The following is a 21,895-nucleotide window of genomic DNA, read 5'->3' on the forward strand; positions in this document are numbered from 1 at the left end:
AGTATATAGAATGTAGTGTGGAGGATATATCAGGAGATCAGTATATAGAATGTAGTGTGGAGGATATATCAGGAGATCAGTATATAGAATGTAGTGTGGAGGATATATCAGGAGATCAGTATATAGAATGTAGTGTGGAGGATATATCAGGAGATCAGTATATAGAATGTAGTGTGGAGGATATATCAGGAGGTCAGTATATAGAATGTAGTGTGGAGGATATATCAGGAGGTCAGTATATAGAATGTAGTGTGGAGGATATATCAGGAGGTCAGTATATAGAATGTAGTGTGGAGGATATATCAGGAGATCAGTATATAGAATGTAGTGTGGAGGATATATCAGGAGATCAGTATATAGAATGTAGTGTGGAGGATATATCAGGAGGTCAGTATATAGAATGTAGTGTGGAGGATATATCAGGAGGTCAGTATATGGAATGTAGTGTGGAGGATATATCAGGAGATCAGTATATAGAATGTAGTGTGGAGGATATATCAGGAGGTCAGTATATAGAATGTAGTGTGGAGGATATATCAGGAGGTCAGTATATAGAATGTAGTGTGGAGGATATATCAGGAGGTCAGTATATAGAATGTAGTGTGGAGGATATATCAGGAGATCAGTATATAGAGTGTAGTGTGGAGGATATATCAGGAGGTCAGTATATAAAATGTAGTGTGGAGGATATATCAGGAGGTCAGTATATAGAATGTAGTGTGGAGGATATATCAGGAGGTCAGTATATAGAATGTAGTGTGGAGGATATATCAGGAGATCAGTATATAGAGTGTAGTGTGGAGGATATATCAGGAGGTCAGTATATAGAATGTAGTGTGGAGGATATATCAGGAGGTCAGTATATAGAATGTAGTGTGGAGGATATATCAGGAGGTCAGTATATAGAATGTAGTGTGGAGGATATATCAGGAGGTCAGTATATAGAATGTAGTGTGGAGGATATATCAGGAGGTCAGTATATAGAATGTAGTGTGGAGGATATATCAGGAGGTCAGTATATAGAATGTAGTGTGGAGGATATATCAGGAGATGAGTATATAGAATGTAGTGTGGAGGATATATCAGGAGGTCAGTATATAGAATGTAGTGTGGAGGATATATCAGGAGGTCAGTATATAGATTGTAGTATGGAGGATATATCAGGAGGTCAGTATATAGAATGTAGTGTGGGGGATACATCAGGAGATCAGTATATAGAATGTAGTGTGGGGGATATATCAGGAGGTGAGTATATAAAATGTAGTGTGGAGGATATATCAGGAGATCAGTATATAGAATGTAGTGTGGAGGATATATCAGGAGGACAGTATATAGAATGTATTGTGGAGGATATATCAGGAGGACAGTATATAGAATGTAGTGTGGAGGATATATCAGGAGGTCAGTATATATAATGTAGTGTGGGGGATATATCAGGAGATCAGTATATAGAATGTAGTGTGGGGGATATATCAGGAGGTCAGTATATAGAATGTAGTGTAGAGGATATATCAGGAGGGTCAGTATATAGAATGTAGTGTGGAGGATATATCAGGAGGTCAGTATATAGAATGTATTGTGGAGGATATATCAGGAGGACAGTATATAGAATGTAGTGTGGAGGATATATCTGGAGGTCAGTATATAGAATGTAGTGTGGAGGATATATCAGGAGGTCAGTATATATAATGTAGTGTGGAGGATATATCAGGAGGTCAGTATATAGAATGTAGTGTGGGGGATATATCAGGAGGTCAGTATATATAATGTAGTGTGGAGGATATATCAGGAGATAAGTATACAGAATGTAGTGTGGAGGATATATCAGGAGGTCAGTATATAGAATGTAGTGTGGAGGATATATCAGGAGGTCAGTATATAGAATGTAGTGTGGAGGATATATCAGGAGGTCAGTATATAGAATGTAGTGTGGAGGATATATCAGGAGGTCAGTATATAGAATGTAGTGTGGAGTATATATCAGGAGGTCAGTATATAGAATGTAGTGTGGAGGATATATCAGGAGGTCAGTATATAGAATGTAATGTGGGGGATATATCAGGGGGTCAGTATATAGAATGTAGTGTGGAGGATATATCAGGGGGTCAGTATATAGAATGTAGTGTGGAGGATATATCAGGAGGTCAGTATATAGAATGTAGTGTGGAGGATATCTCAGGAGATGAGTATATAGAATGTAGTGTGGAGGATATATCAGGAGGTCAGTATATAGACTGTAGTGTGGAGGATATATCAGGAGGTCAGTATATAGAATGTAGTGTGGAGGATATATCAGGAGATCAGTATATAGAATGTAGTGTGGAGGATATATCAGGAGGTCAGTATATAGACTGTAGTGTGGAGGATATATCAGGAGATCAGTATATAGAATGTAGTGTGGAGGATATATCAGGAGGTCAGTATATAGAATGTAGTGTGGAGGATATATCAGGAGGTCAGTATATAGAATGTAGTGTGGAGGATATATCAGGAGGTCAGTATATAGAATGTAGTGTGGGGGATATATCAGGAGGTCAGTATATAGAATGTAGTGTGGAGGATATATCAGGAGGTCAGTATATAGAATGTAGTATGGAGGATATATCAGGAGGTCAGTATATAGAATGTAGTGTGGGGGATATATCAGGAGGTCAGTATATAGAATGTAGTGTGGAGGATATATCAGGAGGTCAGTATATAGACTGTAGTGTGGAGGATATATCAGGAGATCAGTATATAGAATGTAGTATGGAGGATATATCAGGGGGTCAGTATATAGAATGTAGTGTGGAGGATATATCAGGAGGTCAGTATATAGAATGTAGTGGGGGATATATCAGGGGGTCAGTATATAGAATGTAGTGTGGGGGATATATCAGGGGGTCAGTATATAGAATGTAATGTGGAGGATATATCAGGAGGTCAGTATATAGAATGTAGTGTGGAGGATATATCAGGAGGTCAGTATATAGAATGTAGTGTGGAGGATATATCAGGAGGTCAGTATATAGAATGTAGTGTGGAGGATATATCAGGAGGTCAGTATATAGAATGTAGTGTGGAGGATATATCAGGAGGTCAGTATATAGAATGTAGTGTGGAGGATATATCAGGAGGTCAGTATACAGAATGTAGTGTGGAGGATATATCAGGAGGTCAGTATATAGAATGTAGTGTGGGGGATATATCAGGAGGTCAGTATATAGAATGTAGTGTGGGGGATATATCAGGAGGTCAGTATATAGAATGTAGTGTGGAGGATATATCCGGAGATCAGTATATAGAATGTAGTGTGGAGGATATATCAGGAGATCAGTATATAGAATGTAGTGTGGAGGATATATCAGGAGGTCAGTATATAGAATGTAGTGTGGAGGATATATCAGGAGGTCAGTATATAGAATGTAGTGTGGAGGATATATCAGGAGATCAGTATATAGAATGTAGTGTGGAGGATATATCAGGGGGTCAGTATATAGAATGTAGTGTGGGGGATATATCAGGAGGTCAGTATATAGAATGTAGTGTGGAGGATATATCAGGAGGTCAGTATATAGAATGTAGTGTGGAGGATATATCAGGAGGTCAGTATATAGAATGTAGTGTGGAGGATATATCAGGAGATCAGTATATAGAATGTAGTGTGGAGGATATATCAGGAGATCAGTATATAGAATGTAGTGTGGAGGATATATCAGGGGGTCAGTATATAGAATGTAGTGTGGGGGATATATCAGGAGGTCAGTATATAGAATGTAGTGTGGAGGATATATCAGGAGGTCAGTATATAGAATGTAGTGTGGAGGATATATCAGGAGGTCAGTATATAGAATGTAGTGTGGAGGATATATCAGGAGATCAGTATATAGAATGTAGTGTGGAGGATATATCAGGGGGTCAGTATATAGAATGTAATGTGGGGGATATATCAGGAGGTCAGTATATAGAATGTAGTGTGGAGGATATATCAGGAGATCAGTATATAGAATGTAGTGTGGAGGATATATCAGGAGATCAGTATATAGAATGTAATGTGGGGGATATATCAGGAGGTCAGTATATAGAATGTAGTGTGGAGGATATATCAGGAGGTCAGTATATAGAATGTAGTGTGGAGGATATATCAGGAGATCAGTATATAGAATGTAGTGTGGGGAATATATCAGGAGATGAGTATATAGAATGTAGTGTGGAGGATATATCAGGAGGTCAGTATATAGAATGTAGTGTGGAGGATATATCAGGAGGTCAGTATATAGAATGTAGTGTGGAGGATATATACGGAGGTCAGTATATAGAATGTAGTGTGGAGGATATATCAGAAGGTCAGTATATAGAATGTAGTGTGGAGGATATATCAGGAGATCAGTATATAGAATGTAGTGTGGAGGATATATCAGGAGGTCAGTATATAGAATGTAGTGTGGAGGATATATCAGGAGATCAGTATATAGAATGTAGTGTGGAGGATATATCAGGAGATCAGTATATAGTATATAATGTGGAGGATATATCAGGAGGATCAGTATATAGAATGTAGTGTGGAGGATATATCAGGAGGATCAGTATATAGAATGTAGTGTGGAGGATATATCAGGAGGGTCAGTATATAGAATGTAGTATGGAGGATATATCAGGAGATCAGTATATAGAATGTAGTGTGGAGGATATATCAGGAGGGTCAGTATATAGAATGTAGTGTGGAGGATATATCAGGAGATCAGTATATAGAATGTAGTGTGGAGGATATATCAGGAGATCAGTATATAGAATGTGGTGTGGAGGATATATCAGGAGGTCAGTATATGGAATGTAGTGTGGAGGATATATCAGGAGGGTCAGTATATAGAATGTAGTGTGGGGGATATATCAGGAGGTCAGTATATAGAATGTAGTGTGGAGGATATATCAGGGGGTCAGTATATAGAATGTAGTGTGGAGGATATATCAGGAGATCAGTATATAGAATGTAGTGTGGAGGATATATCAGGAGATCAGTATATAGAATGTAGTGTGGAGGATATATCAGGAGGTCAGTATATAGAATGTAGTGTGGAGGATATATCAGGAGGTCAGTATATAGAATGTAGTGTGGAGGATATATCAGGAGATCAGTATATAGAATGTAGTGTGGAGGATATATCAGGAGGTCAGTATATAGAATGTAGTGTGGAGGATATATCAGGAGGTCAGTATATAGAATGTAATGTGGAGGATATATCAGGAGATCAGTATATAGTATGTAGTATGGAGGATATATCAGGAGGTCAGTATATGGAATGTAGTGTGGAGGATATATCAGGAGATCAGTATATAGAGTGTAGTGTGGGGGATATATCAGGAGGTCAGTATATAGAATGTAGTGTGGAGGATATATCAGGAGGTCAGTATATAGAATGTAGTGTGGAGGATATATACGAAGGTCAGTATATAGAATGTAGTGTGGAGGATATATCAGAAGGTCAGTATATAGAATGTAGTGTGGAGGATATATGAGGAGATCAGTATATAGAATGTAGTGTGGAGGATATATCAGGAGGTCAGTATATAGAATGTAGTGTGGAGGATATATCAGGAGATGAGTATATAGAATGTAGTGTGGAGGATATATCAGGAGGTCAGTATATAGAATGTAGTGTGGAGGATATATCAGGAGGGTCAGTATATAGAATGTAGTGTGGAGGATATATCAGGAGGTCAGTATATAGAATGTAGTGTGGAGGATATATCAGGAGGTCAGTATATAGAATGTAGTGTGGAGGATATATCAGGAGATCAGTATATATAATGTAGTGTGGAGGATATATCAGGAGATCAGTATATAGAATGTAGTGTGGAGGATATATCAGGAGATCAGTATATAGGATGTAGTGTGGAGGATATATCAGGAGATCAGTATATAGAATGTAGTGTGGAGGATATATCAGGGGGTCAGTATATAGAATGTAGTGTGGGGGATATATCAGAAGGTCAGTATATAGAATGTAGTGTGGGGGATATATCAGGAGATCAGTATATAGAATGTAGTGTGGAGGATATATCAGGAGGACAGTATATAGAATGTAGTGTGGAGGATATATCAGGAGGTCAGTATATAGAATGTAGTGTGGGGGATATATCAGGAGGGTCAGTATATAGAATGTAGTGTGGGGGATATATCAGGAGGTCAGTATATAGAATGTAGTGTGGAGGATATATCAGGAGAGCAGTATATAGAATGTAGTGTGGAGGATATATCAGGAGGTCAGTATATAGAATGTAGTGTGGGGGATATATCAGGAGGTCAGTATATAGAATGTAGTGTGGGGACATATCAGGAGATCAGTATATAGAATGTAGGGTGGAAGATATATCAGGAGGTCAGTATATAGAATGTAGTGTGGAGGATATATCAGGAGGTCAGTATATAGAATGTAGTGTGGGGGATATATCAGGAGGTCAGTATATAGAATGTAGTGTGGGGACATATCAGGAGATCAGTATATAGAATGTAGTGTGGAGGATATATCAGGAGGTCAGTATATAGAATGTAGTGTGGAGGATATATCAGGGGGTCAGTATATAGAATGTAGTGTGGAGGATATATCAGGAGATCAGTATATAGAATGTAGTGTGGAGGATATATCAGGAGGTCAGTATATAGAATGTAGTGTGGGGGATATATCAGGAGATCAGTATATAGAATGTAGTGTGGAGGATATATCAGGAGGTCAGTATATAGAATGTAGTGTGGGGGATATATCAGGAGGTCAGTATATAGAATGTAGTGTGGAGGATATATCAGGAGGACAGTATATAGAATGTAGTGTGGAGGATATATCAGGAGGATCAGTATATAGAATGTAGTGTGGAGGATATATCAGGAGGTCAGTATATAGAATGTAGTGTGGGGGATATATCAGGAGGTCAGTATATAGAATGTAGTGTGGAGGATATATCAGGAGGTCAGTATATAGAATGTAGTGTGGAGGATATATCAGGAGGTCAGTATATAGAATGTAGTGTGGAGGATATATCAGGAGATCAGTATATAGAATGTAGTGTGGAGGATATATCAGGAGATCAGTATATAGGATGTAGTGTGGAGGATATATCAGGTGGTCAGTATATAGAATGTAGTGTGGGGGATATATCAGGAGGTCAGTATATAGAATGTAGTGTGGAGAATATATCAGGAGGTCAGTATATAGAATGTAGTGTGGAGGATATATCAGGAGGTCAGTATATAGAATGTAGTGTGGAGGATATATCTGGAGGTCAGTATATAGAATGTAGTGTGGAGGATATATCAGGAGGTCAGTATATATAATGTAGTGTGGAGGATATATCAGGAGGTCAGTATATAGAATGTAGTGTGGGGGATATATCAGGAGGTCAGTATATAGAATGTAATGTGGGGGATATATCAGGGGGTCAGTATATAGAATGTAGTGTGGAGGATATATCAGGAGGTCAGTATATAGAATGTAGTATGGAGGATATATCAGGAGGTCAGTATATAGAATGTAGTGTGGAGGATATATCAGGAGGTCAGTATATAGAATGTAGTGTGGAGTATATATCAGGAGGTCAGTATATAGAATGTAGTGTGGAGGATATATCAGGAGGTCAGTATATAGAATGTAATGTGGGGGATATATCAGGGGGTCAGTATATAGAATGTAGTGTGGAGGATATCTCAGGAGGTCAGTATATAGACTGTAGTGTGGAGGATATATCAGGAGGACAGTATATAGAATGTAGTGTGGAGGATATATCAGGAGGTCAGTATATAGAATGTAGTATGGAGGATATATCAGGAGGTCAGTATATAGACTGTAGTGTGGAGGATATATCAGGAGATCAGTATATAGAATGTAGTATGGAGGATATATCAGGGGGTCAGTATATAGAATGTAGTGTGGAGGATATATCAGGAGGTCAGTATATAGAATGTAGTGTGGAGGATATATCTGGAGATCAGTATATAGAATGTAGTGTGGAGGATATATCAGGAGGTCAGTATATAGAATGTAGTGTGGAGGATATATCAGGAGGTCAGTATATAGAATGTAGTGTGGAGGATATATCAGGAGATCAGTATATAGAATGTAGTGTGGAGGATATATCAGGAGATCAGTATATAGAATGTAGTGTGGAGGATATATCAGGAGATCAGTATATAGAATGTAGTGTGGAGGATATATCAGGAGGTCAGTATATAGAATGTAGTGTGGAGGATATATACGGAGGACAGTATATAGAATGTAGTGTGGAGGATATATCAGGAGGTCAGTATATAGAATGTAGTGTGGGGGATATATCAGGAGGGTCAGTATATAGAATGTAGTGTGGGGGATATATCAGGAGGTCAGTATATAGAATGTAGTGTGGAGGATATATCAGGAGGTCAGTATATAGAATGTAGTGTGGAGGATATATCAGGAGGTCAGTATATAGAATGTAGTGTGGAGGATATATCAGGAGGTCAGTATATAGAATGTAGTGTGGGGGATATATCAGGAGGTCAGTATATAGAATGTAGTGTGGAGGATATATCAGGAGATCAGTATATAGAATGTAGTGTGGAGGATATATCAGTAGATCAGTATATAGGATGTAGTGTGGAGGATATATCAGGAGGTCAGTATATAGGATGTAGTGTGGAGGATATATCAGGAGGACAGTATATAGGATGTAGTGTGGAGGATATATCAGGAGGACAGTATATAGGATGTAGTGTGGGGGATATATCAGGAGATCAGTATATAGAATGTAGTGTGGAGGATATATCAGGAGGTCAGTATATAGAATGTAGTGTGGAGGATATATCAGGAGATCAGTATATAGAATGTAGTGTGGAGGATATATCAGGAGATCAGTATATAGAATGTAGTGTGGAGGATATATCAGGAGGTCAGTATATAGAAATTATTGTGGAGGATATATCAGGAGGTCAGTATATAGAATGTAGTGTGGAGGATATATCAGGAGGTCAGTATATAGAATGTAGTGTGGAGGATATATCAGGTGGTCAGTATATAGAATGTAGTGTGGAGGATATATCAGGAGGGTCAGTATATAGGATGTAGTGTGGAGGATATATCAGGAGAGCAGTATATAGAATGTAGTGTGGAGGATATATCAGGAGATCAGTATATAGAATGTAGTGTGGAGGATATATCAGGAGGTCAGTATATAGGATGTAGTGTGGAGGATATATCAGGAGGTCAGTATATAGAATGTAGTGTGGAGGATATATCAGGGGGTCAGTATATAGAATGTAGTGTGGGGGATATATCAGGAGGTCAGTATATAGAATGTAGTGTGGAGGATATATCAGGAGGTCAGTATATAGAATGTAGTGTGGAGGATATATACGGAGGTCAGTATATAGAATGTAGTGTGGAGGATATATCAGGAGGTCAGTATATAGAATGTAGTGTGGAGGATATATCAGGAGGTCAGTATATAGAATGTAGTGTGGAGGATATATCAGGAGATCAGTATATAGGATGTAGTGTGGAGGATATATCAGGAGATCAGTATATAGAATGTAGTGTGGAGGATATATCAGGAGGATCAGTATATAGAATGTAGTGTGGAGGATATATCAGGAGGTCAGTATATAGAATGTAGTGTGCAGGATATATCAGGAGATCAGTATATAGAATGTAGTGTGGAGGATATATCAGGAGGTCAGTATATAGAATGTAGTGTGGAGGATATATCAGGAGATCAGTATATAGAATGTAGTGTGGAGGATATATCAGGAGGTCAGTATATAGAATGTAGTGTGGAGGATATATCAGGAGGGTCAGTATATAGAATGTAGTGTGGAGGATATATCAGGAGGACAGTATATAGAATGTAGTGTGGAGGATATATCAGGAGATCAGTATATAGGATGTAGTGTGGAGGATATATCAGGAGATCAGTATATAGAATGTAGTGTGGAGGATATATCAGGAGATCAGTATATAGAATGTAGTGTGGAGGATATATCAGGAGATCAGTATATAGAATGTAGTGTGGAGGATATATCAGGAGATCAGTATATAGAATGTAGTGTGGGGGATATATCAGGAGATCAGTATATAGAATGTAGTGTGGAGGATATATCAGGAGGTCAGTATATAGAATGTAGTGTGGAGGATATATCAGGGGGTCAGTATATAGAATGTAGTGTGGGGGATATATCAGGAGATCAGTATATAGAATGTAGTGTGGAGGATATATCAGGAGGTCAGTATATAGAATGTAGTGTGGAGGATATATCAGGAGGTCAGTATATAGAATGTAGTGTGGAGGATATATCAGGAGGTCAGTATATAGAATGTAGTGTGGAGGATATATCAGGAGGTCAGTATATGGAATGTAGTGTGGAGGATATATCAGGAGGAGAGTATATAGAATGTAGTGTGGGGGATATATCAGGAGGTCAGTATATAGAATGTAGTGTGGAGGATATATCAGGAGGTCAGTATATAGAATGTAGTGTGGAGGATATATCAGGAGGACAGTATATAGAATGTAGTGTGGAGGATATATCAGGAGATCAGTATATAGAATGTAGTGTGGAGGATATATCAGGAGGTCAGTATATAGAATGTAGTGTGGAGGATATATCAGGAGGATCAGTATATAGAATGTAGTGTGGGGGATATATCAGGAGGTCAGTATATAGAATGTAGTGTGGAGGATATATCAGGAGATCAGTATATAGAATGTAGTGTGGAGGATATATCAGGAGGTCAGTATATAGAATGTAGTGTGGAGGATATATCAGGAGGTCAGTATATAGGAGATATATATGTTTTTGTATAAACCTCTACTTTCTGGTCTCATCATGGCGGGTGCTCTGGCCAGTTTTGCATATGGTGCCCCTAGACGTAAGGAAACATTGTTTATTTTATTGATATTCCTCATGTCTTGTTTTGGTCTCATTCAGCTTCCTTTTTAATCCTCTATGTGTTTTACAATTTATTGATGATTTTGGCGGCAGTGAGATCTTCCATTCCTGGCGCCAACTCTGATTATTTTTCTTGTCTCATTTCAAGCAACGTTTTTATTATTAGCACACTGCTCAAAAATAAAGGGAACACTGCGATAACACATCCTAGATCTGAATGAACTAATCGTATGAAATACTTTCGTCTTTACATAGTTGAATGCGCTGACAACAAAATCCCACAAAAATTATCAATGGAAATCATTAACCCCTGGAGGTCTGGATATGGAGTCACCCTCAAAATCACAGTGGAAAACCCCACTACAGGCTGATCCAACTTTATGTAATGTCCTTAATACAAGTCCCAATGAGGCTCAGTAGTGTGTGTGGCCTCCACGTGCCTGTATGACCTCCCTACAATGCCTGGGCATGATCCTGATGAGGTAGAGGATGGTCTCCAGAGGGATGTCCTCCCAGACCTGGACTAAAGCATCCGCCAACTCCTGGACAGTCTGTGGTGGATGGAGTGAGACGTCCCAGATGTGATCAATCGGATTCAGGTCAGAGGAACGGGCGGACCAGTCCATAGCATCAATGCCTTCCTCTTATAGGAACTGCTGACACACCCCAGCCACATGAGGTCTAGCATTGTCTTGTATTAGGAGGAACCCAGGGCCAACCGCACCAGCATATGGTCTCACAAGGGGTCTGAGGGTCTCATCTCGGTACCTAATGGCAGTCAGGCTGCCTCTGGCAAGCACATGGAGAGCTGTGCGGCCCCCCCAAAGAAATACCACCCCACACCATTACTGACCCAAACCGGTCATGCTGGAGGATGCTGCAGGCTGCAGAACTTTCTCCACGGCGTCTCCAGACTCTGTCACGTCTGTCACATGTGCTCACTGTTAACCTGCTTTGAAGAGCACATTGCATCAGGGGCGAGTTTGCCAATCTTGGTGTTCTCTGTCAAATGCCAAACGTCCTGCACAGTGTTGGGCTGTAAACATAACCCCACCTGTGGACGTCGGGTGCTCATACCACCCTCATGGAGTCTGTTTCTGACCGTTTGGACACATGCACATTTGTGTCCTGCTGGAGGTCATTTTGCAGGGCTCTGGCAGTGCTCCTCCTGCTCCTCCTTACATAAATGCGGAGGTAGCGGTCCTGCTGCTGGGTTGTTGCCCTCCTACGGCCTCCTCCACGTCTCCTGATGTACTGGCCTTTCTCCTGGTAGCGCCTCCATGCTCTGGACACTATGCTGACAGACACAGCAAACTTTCTTGCCACAGCTCGCATTGATGTGCCATCCTGGATGAGCTGCACTACCTGAGCCACTTGTGTGGGTTGTAGACTCCGTCTCATGCTAGCACTAGAGTGAAAGCACCGCCAGCATTCAAAAGTGACCAAAAAATCAGCCAGGAAGCATAGGAACTGAGAAGTGGTCTGTGGTCCCCACCTGCAGAACCACTCCTTTATTGGGGTTGTCTTGCTAAGTGCCTATAATTTCCACCTGTTGTCTGTTCCATGTGAAATTGATTGTCAATCAGTGTTCTTCCTGAGTGGACAGTGGGATCTCACACAAGTGTCAGTGACTTGGAGTTACATTGTGTTGTTTAAGTGTTCCCTTTATATTTTTGAGCGGTGTATTATTATTATTATTATTATTATTATTTTTATTATTTATACTGTAAGTTTTTTCCATTGTTTGTAAATTCTTCTATTACGTCTGAATTCTAAGGGTTTCCTTCAGTTTTTGGTATTATTTCTTTTATATGCTCTTTTAATTTATATGTTTTTTTAGAAATCCTACCACAACATGGTGCCGCCATTTATTGTGTTTTTCCTCCATTTTACTTTAATCTGTTTGTAGATTCAGACAGTGATCACACTAAGGGCTCATGGACACCACGGAAATTCCATTCGGAAATATTCTCTCCTATTATGTTTAGCGACGATTCTGACGTTTCCTGCCTCACACGGAACCCTTGTCATGAAATCTGATGTCAACCTAGCATGCAAGTGGTTAAATCAATTACAAATCTACAACACTACGAACAGGCCGCGGCAGCAATCCCAACCCTCGCGGAGTCACCCAAGGGACATGTCCTGTTGTTCAAACATGGTGGAATTACTGCAGTTCTAAAGTTTGGTACCTAGGGCCCATGGTTCAGGCTGTTGGTTCTGCTCCCAATTTCATTCTATGTAACCCTATCAAGCTCTATTGCCCTATGCCACCCTCTGTTTTACCCTATCACCCTGTGTTAAAACCTATGACCCTATGTTATCCCCTATATTATGGGAGGAAACAGATGGTTCTGGGATAACCTGGCAAGCCTACTGCAGTGTTCCAGTAGGAAAATCCGATTTCGGCTAGAAGGCGCACACCCGAGAGTAGTGAACAAATAGCAGACTTTATTCAGTTATACAACTTGCAGTGCAAATGGGACAACGCGTTTCAAAGGTTCATCCTTCTTCTTCAGGTCCTGAAAGGACCTGAAGAAGAAGGATGAACCTTTGAAATGCGTTGTCCCATTTGCACTGCAAGTTGTATAACCTAATTTTTTCACTACTCTCGGGTGTGCGCCTTCTAGCCGAAATCGGATTTTCCTACTGGAACACTGCAATAGGCTCGCCAGGTTATCCCAGAACCAGCTGTTTCCTCCCGTATTTTCACCACTGGCACAGCGGACCGATGGCCGTCAGCCTCCTGATACTGCAACCTGTTACATGCGATTGGCAGTATTGTGCCTGCGTGCACAAGACCCATAGGTGAGCAAATTTCCGATTTTGGGACAACTGTCCAACCCCATAAATTGGGATTAACTGCACTATATAGCGCCATCTCTGATTTTTTCCCCCCTCTCATCCCCTATATTATGACACAGTGTGTGCCTGCCCAGGTGTAGTCTAATGTATTGGCCTACAGTACAGCCCCCAGCCATGAGCTACAGATAGGCAGCACAGGCAATTTTTTTACTCATGTGCCGCCCCCTCAGCCCTCCCGCCCTAGGAATGTGCCCCCTGGTTACTGTAAGGGTTGCCAGCTACTGGTCGTGATGCAACCCGCTGTCTGTCTAGGGTTTTTCTATCACTTTTAAAACAATGTTTTGAATTGGTATTATGAGAAATTGGAGATTAAAGGGGTACTCCGCCCACAGATATCTTATTCCCTATCCAAAGGATAGAGGATAAGATGTCCGATTGCGGGGGTCCTGCCGCTGGGACCCTCCGCAATCTCTGTGCAGCACCTGTGCCGCACCTGACATTCTAAACAGTACTCTGGGTTTTGGGCGGCCAGAGATGTGACATCACACTACGCCCCTCGTGGCATAAAGCCACGCCCCTCCATTCATGCCACGCCCCCTCCTATAAGCATTAATGGAGGGGGCATGGTGTGCATCCTGAGGGGGCATGACGTGATGTCATGTCTTCAGCCACCCAAACCCAGTGGCGGGACCCCCTGCAATCAAACATCTTATCCCTTATCTTTGGATAGAGGATAAGATGTCTGTGGGCGGAGTACCCCTTTAATGGTATTACTGGGAAGGAAAGGGTGGACACCATTAGTAGTCCTCTTCAACAGCTCCGAATACGGACTAGAAGGTGTCAAGCTCCGCCGGATAGCTTCTTCTGCGCTGGCGCTGTGGTCAATCATATGAATTCAATCCAGGGTCATGTGACCCTGCGAGTCTCCTCCCACTATTGACTGTACAGGGAATGCTGGGAAGTACATGTTCACAGTAGGGAAATACTATCCAGACCGATTTTCAAATTTCTGCCACAATTTAGGAATCCAGATTTCCCCAAAAGAATGAAAATGTTCACGGATAAATCCCAGTTGTTCAGTAAGATTTTTTCCCTCAACACTTAACGCCCCCGTTTAATTCTATGGGAAATAAGAGCAGATTCTGCGGTTTTGCAAGCTGAAATTCCCCAGTGTGAACAGGGCCCAACAGAGGCACAAGGCTTGTTACAGTTTTCTATAAGTCGTGTACAGATACCAGAGGATAAAATGAGTCGCGTTCATATCTCTTCATACTATTCTGTGATCACTCGTGTACATATCTGTCTATCTATCTATCTATATATCTATATATACAGGGTGGGCCATTTATTTGGATATACCTTAATAAAATGGGAATGGTTGGTGATATTAACTTCCTGTTTGCGGCACATTAGTATATGTGAGGGGGGAAACTTTTCAAAATGGGTGGTGACCATGGCGGCCATTTTGAAGTCGGACATTTTGAATCCAACTTTTGTTTTTTCGATAGGAAGAGGGTCATGTGACACATCAAACTTATTGGGAATTTCACAAGAAAAACAATGATGTGCTTGGTTTTAACGTATTTACAAGTTTCTGACCACTTATAAAATGTGTTCAGTGTGCTGCCCATTGTGTTGGATTGTCAATGCAACCCTCTTCTCTATACACTGCTATATACTACTATATACACCGCAGGAGAAATGCTTGCAGAGGCTTCCAGTATCCGTAGTTTCAGGTGCTGCAGAATGGGCAAAACAAGAATGTGAACAGGGCCCTCAGTTTACGCAGAAGATTTTGTTCAGTGATGAGGAAACTTTTATGTGAATGGTGAAGTTAACAAACAGAACCAGCGCTATTGGTCTGACACTAACCCACATTGGATAGATCCCTCCACTGTTGGAACACAAAAATTGATGGTGTGGTATATGGGGTACAAAGATAGTGGGGCCATTCTTCATCAATGGAAACCTCAAGGCCACTGGATATGTGAAATTGCTCCATTATGATGTGTTTCCCTCTTTATGCCCTGAAGCTGCACGTTCCCTGAGTAAATACAGCAAGATGGTGACCACCACATTATGGGTGTCAGGTCCGAGCATTCCTAGATGAACAGTTTCCTGGAAAGTTGATTGGTCGTTGTGGGCCAGTTGAATGGCCCCCAAGGTCTCCCGATATGACCCCCTTAGACTTTTATCTTTGGGGTCATATGAAGGCTATTGTCTATGCTGTGAAGATACGAGATGTGCAGCACCTGAAACTACGGATACTGGAAGCCTGTGCTAGCATTTCTCCTGCGGTGTATATAGTAGTATATAGCAGTGTATACGGATACTGGAAGCCTGTGCTAGCATTTCTCCTGCGGTGTATATAGTAGTATATAGCAGTGTATACGGATACTGGAAGCCTGTGCTAGCATTTCTCCTGTGGTGTATATAGTAGTATATAGCAGTGTATATGGATACTGGAAGCCTGTGCTAGCATTTCTCCTGCGGTGTATATAGTAGTATATAGCAGTGTATACGGATACTGGAAGCCTGTGCTAGCATTTCTCCTGTGGTGTATATAGTAGTATATAGCAGTGTATACGGATACTGGAAGCCTGTGCTGGCATTTCTCCTGCGGTGTATATAGTAGTATATAGCAGTGTATACGGATACTGGAAGCCTGTGCTAGCATTTCTCCTGTGGTGTATATAGTAGTATATAGCAGTGTATATGGATACTGGAAGCCTGTGCTAGCATTTCTCCTGCGGTGTATATAGTAGTATATAGCAGTGTATACGGATACTGGAAGCCTGTGCTAGCATTTCTCCTGCGGTGTATATAGTAGTATATAGCAGTGAATACGGATACTGGAAGCCTGTGCTAGCATTTCTCCTGCGGTGTATATAGTAGTATATAGCAGTGTATACGGATACTGGAAGCCTGTGCTAGCATTTCAACTGCAGTGTATATACTAGTATATAGCAGTGTATACGGATACTGGAAGCCTATGCTAGCATTTCTCCTGCGGTGTATATAGTAGTATATAGCAGTGTATACGGAAACTGAAAGCTTGTGCTAGCATTTCTCCTGCGGTGTATATAGTAGTATATAGCAGTGTATACGGATACTGGAAGCCTGTGCTAGCATTTATCCTGCGGTGTATATAGTAGTATATAGCAGTGTATACGGATACTGGAAGCCTGTGCTAGCATTTCTCCTGTGGTGTATATAGTAGTATATAGCAGTGTATACGGATACTGGAAGCCTGTGCTAGCATTTATCCTGCGGTGTATATAGTAGTATATAGCAGTGTATACTGATAATGGAAGCCTGTGCTAGCATTTCTCCTGCGGTGTATATAGTAGTATATAGCAGTGTATATGGATACTGGAGGCCTGTGCTAGCATTTCTCCTGCGATGTATATAGTAGTATATAGCAGTGTATATGGATACTGGAGGCCTGTGCTAGCATTTCTCCTGCGGTGTATATAGTAGTATATAGCAGTGTATACAGATACTGGAAGCCTGTGCTAGAATTTCTCCTGCGGTGTATATAGTAGTATATAGCAGTGTATATGGATACTGGAAGCCTGTGCTGGCATTTCTCCTGCGGTGTATATAGTAGTTTATAGCAGTGTATATGGATACTGGAAGTCTGTGCTGGCATTTCTCCTGCGGTGTATATAGTAGTATATAGCAGTGAATACGGATACTGGAAGCCTGTGCTAGCATTTCTCCTGTGGTGTATATAGTAGTATATAGCAGTGTATACGGATACTGGAAGCCTGTGCTGGCATTTCTCCTGCAGTGTATATAGTAGTATATAGCAGTGTATACGAATACTGGAGGCCTGTGCTAGCATTTCTCCTGCGGTGTATATAGTAGTATATAGCAGTGTATAAGTATACTGGAAGCCTGTGCTAGCATTTCTCCTGCGGTGTATATAGTAGTATATAGCATTGTATACGGATACTGGAAGCCTGTGCTAGCATTTCTCCTGCGGTATATATAGTAGTATATAGCAGTGTATACGGATACTGGAAGCCTGTGCTAGCATTTCTCCTGCGGTGTATATAGTAGTATATAGCAGTGTATACGGATATTGGAAGCCTGTGCTAGCATTTCTCCTGCGGTGTATATAGTAGTATATAGCAGTGTATACGGATACTGGAAGCCTGTGCTAGCATTTCTCCTGCGGTGTATATAGTAGTATATAGCAGTGTATACGGATACTGGAAGCCTGTGCTAGCATTTCAACTGCAGTGTATATAGTAGTATATAGCAGTGTATACGGATACTGGAAGCCTATGCTAGCATTTCTCCTGCGGTGTATATAGTAGTATATAGCAGTGTATATGGATACTGGAAGCCTGTGCTGGCATTTCTCCTGCAGTGTATATAGTAGTATATAGCAGTGTATACGGATACTGGAGGCCTGTGCTAGCATTTCTCCTGCGGTGTATATAGTAGTATATAGCAGTGTATAAGTATACTGGAAGCCTGTGCTAGCATTTCTCCTGCGGTGTATATAGTAGTATATAGCATTGTATACGGATACTGGAAGCCTGTGCTAGCATTTCTCCTGCGGTGTATATAGTAGTATATAGCAGTATATACGGATACTGGAAGCCTGTGCTAGCATTTCTCCTGCGGTGTATATAGTAGTATATAGCAGTGTATACGGATACTGGAAGCCTGTGCTAGCATTTCTCCTGCGGTGTATATAGTAGTATATAGCAGTGTATACGGATACTGGAAGCCTGTGCTAGCATTTCTCCTGCGGTGTATATAGTAGTATATAGCAGTGTATACGGATACTAGAAGCCTGTGCTAGCATTTCAACTGCAGTGTATATAGTAGTATATAGCAGTGTATACGGATACTGGAAGCCTATGCTAGCATTTCTCCTGCGGTGTATATAGTAGTATATAGCAGTGTATACGGATACTGGAAGCCTGTACTAGCATTTATCCTGCGGTGTATATAGTAGTATATAGCAGTGTATACTGATACTGGAAGCCTGTGCTAGCATTTCTCCTGCGGTGTATATAGTAGTATATAGCAGTGTATATGGATACTGGAGGCCTGTGCTAGCATTTCTCCTGCGGTGTATATAGTAGTATATAGCAGTGTATACAGATACTGGAAGCCTGTGCTAGAATTTCTCCTGCGGTGTATATAGTAGTATATTGCAGTGTATACGGATACTGGAAGCCTGTGCTAGCATTTCTCCTGCGGTGTATATAGTAGTTTATAGCAGTGTATATGGATACTGGAAGTCTGTGCTAGCATTTCTCCTGCGGTGTATATAGTAGTATATAGCAGTGTATACGAATACTGGAAGCCTGTGCTAGCATTTCTCCTGCGGTGTATATAGTAGTATATAGCAGTGTATATGGATACTGGAAGCCTGTGCTGGCATTTCTCCTGCAGTGTATATAGTAGTATATAGCAGTGTATACGGATACTGGAGGCCTGTGCTAGCATTTCTCCTGCGGTGTATATAGTAGTATATAGCAGTGTATAAGTATACTGGAAGCCTGTGCTAGCATTTCTCCTGCGGTGTATATAGTAGTATATAGCATTGTATACGGATACTGGAAGCCTGTGCTAGCATTTCTCCTGCGGTGTATATAGTAGTATATAGCAGTATATACGGATACTGGAAGCCTGTGCTAGCATTTCTCCTGCGGTGTATATAGTAGTATATAGCAGTGTATACGGATACTGGAAGCCTGTGCTAGCATTTCTCCTGCGGTGTATATAGTAGTATATAGCAGTGTATACGGATACTGGAAGCCTGTGCTAGCATTTCTCCTGCGGTGTATATAGTAGTATATAGCAGTGTATACGGATACTGGAAGCCTGTGCTAGCATTTCTCCTGCGGTGTATATAGTAGTATATAGCAGTATATACGGATACTGGAAGCCTGTGCTAGCATTTCTCCTGCGGTGTATATAGTAGTATATAGCAGTGTATACGGATACTGGAAGCCTGTGCTAGCATTTCTCCTGCGGTGTATATAGTAGTATATAGCAGTGTATACGGATACTGGAAGCCTGTGCTAGCATTTCTCCTGCAGTGTATATAGTAGTATATAGCAGTGTATACTGGAAGCCTGTGCTAGCATTTCTCTTGCAGTGTATATAGTAGTATATAGCAGTGTATACAGATACTGGAAGCCTGTGCTAGCATTTCTCCTGCTGTGCATATAGTAGTATATAGCAGTGTATACGGATACTGGAAGCCTGTGCTAGCATTTCTCCTGCGGTGTATATAGTAGTATATAGCAGTTTATATGGATACTGGAAGCCTGTGCTAGCATTTCTCCTGCAGTGTATATAGTAGTATATAGCAGTGTATACTGATACTGGAAGCCTGTGCTAGCATTTCTCCTGCGGTGTATATAGTAGTATATAGCAGTGTATACGGATACTGTAAGCCTGTGCAGCATTTCTCCTGCGGTGTATATAGTAGTATATAGCAGTGTATACGGATACTGGAAGCCTGTGCTAGCATTTCTCCTGCGGTGTATATAGTAGTATATAGCAGTGTATACGGATACTGGAAGCCTGTGCTAGCATTTCTCCTGCGGTGTATATAGTAGTATATAGCAGTGTATACGGATACTGGAAGCCTTTGCTAGCATTTCTCCTGCGGTGTATATAGTAGTATATAGCAGTGTATACGGATACTGGAAGCCTGTGCTAGCATTTCTCCTGCGGTGTATATAGTAGTATATAGCAGTGTATACGGATACTGGAAGCCTGTGCTAGCATTTCTCCTGCGGTGTATATAGTAATATATAGCAGTGTATATGGATACTGGAAGCCTGTGCTGGCATTTCTCCTGCGGTGTATATAGTAGTATATAGCAGTGTATAAGTATACTGGAAGCCTGTGCTAGCATTTCTCCTGCGGTGTATATAGTAGTATATAGCATTGTATACGGATACTGGAAGCCTGTGCTAGCATTTCTCCTGCGGTGTATATAGTAGTATATAGCAGTATATACGGATACTGGAAGCCTGTGCTAGCATTTCTCCTGCGGTGTATATAGTAGTATATAGCAGTGTATACGGATACTGGAAGCCTGTGCTAGCATTTCTCCTGCGGTGTATATAGTAGTATATAGCAGTGTATACGGATACTGGAAGCCTGTGCTAGCATTTCTCCTGCGGTGTATATAGTAGTAAATAGCAGTTTATATGGATACTGGAAGCCTGTGCTAGCATTTCTCCTGCAGTGTATATAGTAGTATATAGCAGTGTATACTGATACTGGAAGCCTGTGCTAGCATTTCTCCTGCGGTGTATATAGTAGTATATAGCAGTGTATACGGATACTGTAAGCCTGTGCAGCATTTCTCCTGCGGTGTATATAGTAGTATATAGCAGTGTATACGGATACTGGAAGCCTGTGCTAGCATTTCTCCTGCGGTGTATATAGTAGTATATAGCAGTGTATACGGATACTGGAAGCCTGTGCTAGCATTTCTCCTGCGGTGTATATAGTAGTATATAGCAGTGTATACGGATACTGGAAGCCTGTGCTAGCATTTCTCCTGCAGTGTATATAGTAGTATATAGCAGTGTATACGGATACTGGAAGCCTGTGCTAGCATTTCTCCTGCGGTGTATATAGTAGTATATAGCAGTGTATACGGATACTGGAAGCCTGTGCTAGCATTTCTCCTGCGGTGTATATAGTAATATATAGCAGTGTATATGGATACTGGAAGCCTGTGCTGGCATTTCTCCTGCGGTGTATATAACAGTGCATACGGATACTGGAAGCCTGTGCTAGCATTTCTCCTGCGGTGTATATAGTAGTATATAGCAGTATATAGAGAAGAGGGTTGCATTGACAATCCAACACAATGGGCAGCACATTGAACACATTTTATAACTGGTCAGAAACTTGTAAATAACTCATGAAAGAATAAAGTTACGTTAAAACCAAGCACATCATTGTTTTTCTTGTGAAATTCCTAATAAGTTTGATGTGTCACATGACCCTCTTCCTATTGAAAAAACTAAAGTTGGATTCAAAACGGCCGCCATGGTCACCACCCATCTTGTAAAAGTTTCCCCCCTCACATATACTAATGTACCACAAACAGGAAGTAAATATCACCAACCATTCCCATTTTATTAAGGTGTATCCATGTAAATGGCCCACCCTGTGTATATATATATATATATATATATATAT

General features: G+C 40.9%; 1 protein-coding gene across 7 annotated transcripts in view; it reads right to left on the minus strand.

The window, feature by feature from the left end:
* The window catches only part of LOC130281634 (alpha-2-macroglobulin-like protein 1), a 371,222-nt gene that overhangs the window by 216,525 nt on the left and 132,802 nt on the right, over window positions 1-21,895 (minus strand). Inside the window, exon 19 of one of the 7 annotated variants that reach the window (XM_056529069.1) lies at window positions 10,809-10,865. The exons of the other annotated variants lie outside the window; for them this stretch is intronic. Coding sequence (XP_056385044.1) covers window positions 10,809-10,865 — 57 coding nt within the window. The remainder of the gene's footprint in view (window positions 1-10,808; window positions 10,866-21,895) is intronic. 7 annotated transcript variants of the gene reach the window in all.

Source organism: Hyla sarda, chromosome 7 (genome assembly GCF_029499605.1).
Source record: "Hyla sarda isolate aHylSar1 chromosome 7, aHylSar1.hap1, whole genome shotgun sequence".
Lineage (NCBI taxonomy): Eukaryota > Metazoa > Chordata > Amphibia > Anura > Hylidae > Hyla > Hyla sarda.